Raw genomic sequence first — 8,190 nt, forward strand, 5'->3', positions numbered from 1 at the left:
GAAAAACACTGATTTATGGTTGTTACACGATAATTGTCCTTATTTATTAATTTTTTTTGTCCTCATACACCTCACTGATAAGTCACACCTTATTTCCAGCAAGGTCTCACTTGTGTTCGGAACCACCTGCTCAGCCCACCTGGGGGTACCCCCAGTGACTGGCCCAGATGTAAGAGAGGGGGAGGATTTAAATCATCGGACAGAGTGTCCCTACAGAAGGGAGGGAGGAAGGGGCCCATTCCAGAAGCAGAGCCCATAGTTTACTTTTTTTCCCCTCTGATCAGGACTGCCCACCTTAAGATCTAATTTAGCTGATTTCACACACATGTCCAACCAGCTCCTATACAGTGGAGGGGCAGCCATCATCCATTTTAAACATATCTTCCTTCTAGCTAACAAAATAGCGAAGAACACAAAGTTCCTATTATTTCTAGACCACCCTACCAAATCGTCGATTTTACCAAAAATAATTAGGGGGAGACTTACGGTTAGTTCCTTCCCTATCATCTGTGACAGCGCACCCACCACTTCCGACCAAAAGGAAGTCACTCCCGGGCACTCCATGAACATATGGACATCTGCGGCCTCCGAAGCTCCACATTTCAGACACTTCACCACTTCGCCTTTCTTTATATTCGTGAGTTTCGCTGGGGTGATATAAGCTCTATGTATTATGTAAAGATGATTCTTCCTCAACGGGGCGGCCTTAACTACCTCAAAACACATTTTCATTGATTCTTGCCATCCCGACTGCGCCGTTTCTTTTGTCATGGTGCCTTGCCACAACTGCTCTGGCAACTTAAAATCTCCGTCCATCTGCTCCAGAATCTCCCAATACCACCTTGCAGTCTTACAGCCTTATTTGTTTTGTCACATACAGTTGGAATATCATGTATGTACTGGATCCCACTTTTTTCAGGCCTGTATACAAAACTATGGCTTCATTCATAACACTAAGGCATTATGAGACATTGAGTGCCTTCTGGAATTCTCCAGAGGATCACATGTATTATTCCCCACTGGTCATAAATTACATCATGTACTACATTAGATGTTATATTCACCTTCTCTTTGCTCACATCGGCCAGTGATTGATTGATTGATTGATTAGGGCAATTGCCCTTTATTGATTGGCCACGTAGAGCTGGTACATGATGTTTCCCATGGGCTCCTACATAGTACCATTGTTTCACTCATTGAAGTAGAGCACTGTGGAAGATGTAGTGCCCTCGGGATCGCCCAAATGGATAACACATATTTCACGCCACCAGGCATATATTGTAGTTATGTATTTACTGACTACTCTAATTTACCTGCTCAGTGTGACACTATTTGGTATAGTCTCAATGCCTTCCACTGCACCATTTACTCGCTTTTTCCTGGGTGTCAGCCGTCTTTTATTTGGAATTATTTCACCAATCTAATTGTCATTTATACACCTCTGGTAGTACTATACAGAAATGCACATACGGCTTTTTACAATATTCCTCTTTGTAACTCACCCCATGAACTAAGTACTATGGGAAATGCTGTTCCCACGGGCCGTTTCTATAATTATTTTATTCTGTTTGTAACCAACACATGCTTCTATAATTGACACCCTCTTTCGTGTTTATAAAGCTGCTTCTAGGAAGTAGTTCTTTTTAGGTTGAGCATAGCAGCGCACAAGCGCTGCTTTTCATAGCTGTTGGTAGGAATCTGTGCTTTTAATCACACCCACCCACACCCATCGCTATCACTCATGTGTGGGTTTGCCTTTCAAAAAGCCTTTGTTATCACTGGTAAATACTTTACGTTTGTCCCTCCTCGGGCGCTTTTGTTACCCTTGAACACCGACCCAGTTACATGGATAATTGCACATTTGCAGATATGTTTGACTGCGAGCGAACTTATTTTTCCTTTTGTTTCCTTTAAAACAGATCGCTTATGGCAACTGTTTTACTTTTTATCTTCAGTTTATGTGGCAAGAGAAGTCCAGTTAGGAATTTACAACGCTAATAGCTCTAGCTCTAGCAAACGCGAGAGCCATTGCATTGCAAATGCTTGTTGTTTACTATCGTTGTGTATATGTTTCAATGGGAATTGGATTTGTTCACTTGACAAAGGCTTCTTTGTAAGCCAAAACGCGTCGTGCACCTTAATAAACCAAGTGATATACTGCAGACTAGTGTCATATTTCTAACACAACTGGATGTTTGGATCATTTTGAACGTTACTGACGGGCCTCTGGCCGCAGCATCTCGATGGCTGGATCGTGCTTTGTGAGGATTTAGTTTGGCAAAAAATATGTCTTTATATTTATAGGGACCTTGTGCCAGCCTTCTTCACCCATTGGTCTGTTGTGTAACGTTTTCTTCTGCCCACTATAGCATGCAGAATAGGGCAGTGGGTCAACACACTTCCGCCACTGGCTAGCTTCGCGGCGAGTTATGGCATTCCAGTCTTTGACAATGAGCGCATTCACACACAAAGTAGTTTCCTTTAGTTTCAAGGACTACTGTTGTGACAATGCATGCTTTTTAAGACCCCAAAATATGTTTGGTTTTTGCCACTTTTTTTTACTTTGACAAGGGCCATCTCACTCCTAAATACTTTTTTTTATTATTATTATTTTTTACACAAACTATGATAAAACAAGCACTGACAATGTTAAACGTTTGCCAGCCAGTGCCAGACCTGTTGGCTTTGCCAGTGCTGTACCTTATGGGCAGGTGGTTGTGGGGATTCGTGGGGTGGGGGAGAAAGGTCATTTGTATTATGAACACTGAGGCACTCTGACATCCTATGCAGTAACTGGGGCGGGCTCTGGGGACTTGCCTAACTTTGTTAGGTACTAGTCTATTTAGTCAGTTTGCTTGCTGACTATATATCCCACCGGGGCGTAGTTCCCCTCCTTCTAGTTTGAAAGGCTGTGCATACCAACATTTTCAGTATAAAACAAGCAAGGACAGGCTTCACTCTTCCCCCACTATACTGATTGCAGTGTGTAATGCAATTCCAATAAACTTCTTAATTGTACCAGCCCCTGTGTCTTTCCTGCTTTCCACACTTCAGGGGAATTCGTTTGTATCCATTGCACTACGGGCAGGCCTAGAAACGACTCATGTTTCCTCTCTCGGCCCCTTCTCCCTATCACCAGTGTGGTAGGGTTACGGAGGATGGCCGCAGAGCTATTTTATTTTTAAAGTTCACAGTTGTCCATTTTTACTGATTTTTCAAGAAAAATACATGCAGGAAACAATGGTTTTCTCGCCCATATTCATTTTTAAAAACCGAAAAATACAGGAAATTAGTATTTTTTCCGTGACACCTTCCTGTCACTAAAGACTTCCTGGCCAATACCTGGGCAGACTGACAACATAGAGAGAGGGTTTAAAAAACGAGTTCTGGCTAAGCTAATTGGACTCGTCTTGGAATAAATAGCTTATTGTGTAGGCTCGCACGCAGCAGGCATGCAGGCCCATGAAATGACACAGCAGCCTTGCTCTTGTTTTTCTAACTGATTGGTAAACACAAATTGGAGCGGGTGGGGAGAAGCAACATGGAAGCGGGGTTGGAATCATGGAGGACTGGGGCAGAAACACTCGAGGCCCAGGCTGAGGGAAACAGAGGACGTAGGGACCGAAGCAAACAGCGAGAGTGGAACGTGGAGCCAGGGAAGTAAATGGACGAGACAGGGTAATGTAGGGTTGCGGCAGAGAAGCACACAAAGCGAGAAAGAACCGCAGGGGACAGAAGTACACAAGCCTGGCCGAGCTGAGAAATTAAGGAGATAGCCGGTAAACACATGCGCTCTCATGGAGTGCTTAAACTAAAGAAAACAAGCATTGGCAAAACTAATAGGTTTGATCCATGCAAGTGTTATTCGCTATGCCAATGTGTTTTAGCCATATCGTACACCAGTGTGACTGCTGTTCAGCAAGGCTAAAGGTTAGTGGGTGGAGTGGATTGTCGTTCAGTAGAATAGAGTGTTGTATAGTGCAGTCTCAGAGTGGAGTGGCATAGATTTTAGTAGAGTAAAGTGGAGCAGTGTTAGAGTGGAGTAGAGTGTTGTGCAGTGGCATGGAGTGTCGAGTGGTGTGGCGTAGAGTGGCATAGTGGAGTAGAGTAGTGTGGAAGAGTGGAGTTGATTGGCAGAGTGGAGTAGAGTGTTGTAGAATGACGTGGAGTAGAGTGCAGTAGTGTAGAGTGGAGTACAATAGAGTAGCTTAGAGTGGAACAGAATGGTGCAGAGTGGAGCAAAGTATTCAAGTGGAGGGGTGTACAGTGTCATAGAGCATTGTGTCGTAGAGTGTTGTATCAAAGTGTGTTGAAGTGTCATGTCATAAAGTGTAGTGGTGTAAATGTTGAGTGGAGGGGCGTATCAGAGTGGAGTGGTGTGTCTCAGAGTCGAGTTGGGTTGCATGTCAGAGTAGAGTGGAGTGGCATGTCACAGAGTGGAGTGGCATGGAAGAGAGTGGTGTACAGTGGCATAGAGTGGAGTGGCGTAGAGTGGAATTGAGTGCCTTACAATGGAGTGTTGTAGAGAGCCATAGAGTGGTGTGGAGTGCGGTAGTGCACGGCCCTTAAAGACAACACATTTTCAGTTGAAATTACCATTACATTTGCATGACTTACAAAAAAAGAAAAGCGTGTCATTTGTGCTTTTCTAATTCTGATATATTTTTTAATATCTGCACAGTTCATTTACGGAAATTCACATTTTGTTGTGTGCTAGAAAAAAGCCTTTCCTTTTACAAGATTGTCACATAAATCCCCTCACTTTGAAGTCAAAGAAAGCTCCACTAAGCTCCCTCCACAGATGGAGCAAGGCATTTCATCTCTGCCATTGAATGCCCAGCAAATATGACAAGACAATAACAACATTTAAGGCCTGTTAGCAGAAAGCGAGCACTCATGGAAGATACATCAAACAGACTATGCTCCACAAGAGAGACGAACTCAAGCTATACAGCTTAAAGCAAATAAAGCTACCAAATAGAAAGCAAGCAAACATGAGTTACAAACCACAAAAGCCAATGGTAAGCAAAGGGTGGAATGCATTTCCCAGGGGTGCTTTCATAATGTCCCCAAGAAGTCTTTAGCAAACCAAACAGCCTAAAAAGTAGTGCCTGAAAAGTGAACGGTGAAAGGACAGTGGAAGGGGTAAAAACGTGAAGAGGAACTAAAGGTCACACTGGCTAATGAATAAGAAGGAAGCAAACAAGAGTGACAATAAAGCCAACCAATGGTAAGGAAAGGGTGGGCTCTAAGCCGATAATAAGTCTTGCAACCAGCAGCACATGTGTTGTCTAGTAGGCAAGACCTTAAAAGTGTTGAAATGTTCTTAAATAACTTTATATGTGCACTTGCTTATAGTATAAAGCTAATATTTTCATGAATGTATTTTGATAACGTATTTAGCTGCTTATAATGCTAAAACTTGATAGGCATCAAAGTAGGAATACACATTTACAGACCTGTCATTTTTTGCATTTTTTTCCACTGTATGAGAAAGGGGTGGAGCTTTGGAGTTGGCAGGGTTGTGTGCTGAGCACAGCCTGAGGTACTTTAAGTCAACGCCTCCCTCTTCCCACACCAAAAAACCCAATGCTTTTGAGGCAGCTACCAATGTCCTAGGGAGGTTCCACGCCCTGGAATGGACATCAGCTGTGGAGAGCCTCCAAACACTTAGCTGAATCCTGCTGTCTGCCAGGGTTTCCAGATAACTTTGTGCACACCATATGATAGGGGCTGCTCACCGGTGACTGTGAGAAGGGACCAGTGTCGTGACACACTGTGGTACAGTGTGAGCTGAACGGTCTGTAAATGTGGAAATACACTAGGTATGCTATTATTTATGAACTACAAAATAAATATGAATAATATGGGCAAAAATAAATATAGATATAAATACTCCAAAAACATACCATAAAACTAGGAGCCCCCATTTTTTACTACTCAGAGCGAGTGCATGTGGGAGGGAATAAAAGGTGGTAAGGTATCACAGACCCCAATTACTCCAGTGTTCGACAGTGGCCGGGGGTGGGTGCAAGGCTGTCACCTTCCGGCGGTGCATACTCACGAGCCGAGCTGAGGTTGGCTCCTGGCGAGGAGTTGAAGCGGTCCACCTCCATCGACAGGTCCATGCCCTGCTCCCAGCCCTGGGGCGACCGGCAGTTTGGGGGAAAGGGTGGAGAGGAGAGCTTGGGTGTCTGTGGAGGTCTACGGGGGGTGGGCTTGCTAGTGTGTTAGGCTGGCATCTGAGGAGATTGGGAGTGCAAGAGGGCATGAGCTCAAGGACGTCTGAACGGTCCAAAGTGGAGTTCTACGTTGAAAGGGACTTGGGCTCTGTGGGGTGAGGGGGTGCTAAAGATGGAGAGGATCGGGGGCGGGGTCGTGTGGAGTGGATTGGATCTGATATGGTTTGAAAGAGTCAGAGGGGCTGCAATCTGAAATTAAAATAATCCGAGAGCTTTTAGGGGTCTGTGACGGTTTGAAGGGATACCTCGGGTCTGTGGATTCAGGGGACTTCAGCGATCTGTGATGCGTGGCGTCCGAGTGAGACTGGAGTTGGCTTGAAGGAGCCTTAGAGGCTTTGTAGGTAGATTGAACCTGAGGAGTCCGCAAGAGAGGGCTGAGGAGGTCTGAAACGATTCGAGGGGTTCAGAGAAGATATGCTGTTAATTATTTGAGCGGCGTCTAAGCGCGCCAAGCGCTGAGGACGATAACGTTTGGATGTAAGAGGTAGGTAGTGAAGGGGGTTTGGATTGTGCAGACGAAGTCCAGAGTGGAGGTTAATTCTGTTTGAGCGGATCTCGGAGCATTGGCGGGGGGTGGATTTCATGCGCGGAGGGTTATTTTAAGACAGTGGAGGAGTCTGAAGGGAATTGACATGAGCTGGAGGTCTGAGGAATGTGAACGGGGCTGAGTCTGGGGGTTATGACTGAGTCTGGGGTACTTTGAAGAGGTTCGAGGAGACGAGGATGTGGGTAGTTTTATGTGGCTATAGGGAGATTGGGTCTGAGGTGCTTTGAGCGGAGTATGAAGACCAGATGGAAGGTCTGTGACGGTTCCGGTGAGATGTGGTGGAGAGTGAGGGGTGAGAAAGATATGAAGGGGTCTGCAAAGACCGAAGGTGAGGGCGGGCAGCCTGTGTGACGAGAGGGCTGGAAGTGGGACGCGAGGATGTGGACGGCGAACAGGGGTTGGTGAGGGGTCTGAGATGATACGGTATTCAGCAGCGGGGGAGGGGACCCAGGGGGCTATGATGTGAGAAATAGGTAGTGGGAGGGGGCGCTCTGGTCCAGGGCTCTGCTGCAATCCAGTTAGTGCCCCGCCCACTCCCGTATACTGGTGAGGGTTTAACCCCCTCAATGCCGGCGGCCGAGGGCGGAGAGGCAGCAAATCCCCGCCCCTCACTCCCTTACAGATCCTGGTCCATCTCTTCCCTCTGCAGAGCCTCACCTCCCCTGCAGATTCTGGCCTCTCTTTCTCTCGGGGCTTCTTTCCTCACTGCGGGGCCAGGCAGCACTTCTCTCTGAAGAGCCTAGTCTAGCTGAACCCCCTCCTTCCACTGTAGAGCCTGCTAATGTCTCAATGCACAGACCAGCTCTATCAATGTGGAGAGTCTGCTCTCTCTCTGCACTGGAGAGACGGGCCTCTCTTGCCCCTCCGGAGCGTGGCCTCGCTGGGCCTTTGGCTCGCACTGCGGACTCTGGTATCCCCGGCTCCCCCTGCTGAGCTTCAGACACGCGTCCGGGACCCACCTCTGGTCCAGGTGTGAATCCTGCATTACTTGTTGCGAAGCACGGCGGGATCATAGCCAAATAGAGAGAAACCAAAACCCACGCCACGGCCCAAAAACATGCATTATTAGATCAAGGGCTTGAAGAGGGCCGGGTCCCTCCGAGTCTCAGACCCGGCTGTACTTTCAAACGGGGGCCTTTCAGGCACTGTATTCATGTCCCTGACTTTTCATGCAAAAACACTGATCGAGTTCTGATCAATGGGTGTAAACATATTATGTAGTACCTGTTTACATTTGACAAGCTTTACTTAATCTCGCATTCCCCGTGAGTGCTTTTCCAGGATGTTGAGTTGTGTTTTTTCAGGAAGCATATTACTCTTGTCTAGTGCATAATTTGGATTGAGTAATGTGCAGGTGGTTATAATGGGACACAATCGAGTTTTGGCTGAAGGCAGTGCGAG

At 46.3% G+C, this 8,190-nt stretch overlaps 1 protein-coding gene across 2 annotated transcripts in view; it reads right to left on the reverse strand.

Moving 5' to 3' along the window:
• MCHR1 (melanin concentrating hormone receptor 1) overlaps positions 1 to 7,275 on the reverse strand; it is a 34,852-nt gene extending 27,577 nt beyond the window's left edge. The window contains exon 1 of one of the 2 annotated variants that reach the window (XM_069231146.1): positions 6,065 to 7,275. In XM_069231146.1, coding sequence (XP_069087247.1) covers positions 6,065 to 6,271 — 207 coding nt within the window. In that variant the 5' untranslated portion in view covers positions 6,272 to 7,275. The remainder of the gene's footprint in view (positions 1 to 6,064) is intronic. The other variant, XM_069231147.1, reaches the window with a different exon arrangement.
• Between the last annotated feature and the right edge of the window lie 915 nt (positions 7,276 to 8,190).

The sequence above is a fragment of the Pleurodeles waltl genome, chromosome 4_2 (assembly GCF_031143425.1).
Source record: "Pleurodeles waltl isolate 20211129_DDA chromosome 4_2, aPleWal1.hap1.20221129, whole genome shotgun sequence".
Taxonomy (NCBI): Eukaryota; Metazoa; Chordata; class Amphibia; order Caudata; family Salamandridae; genus Pleurodeles; species Pleurodeles waltl.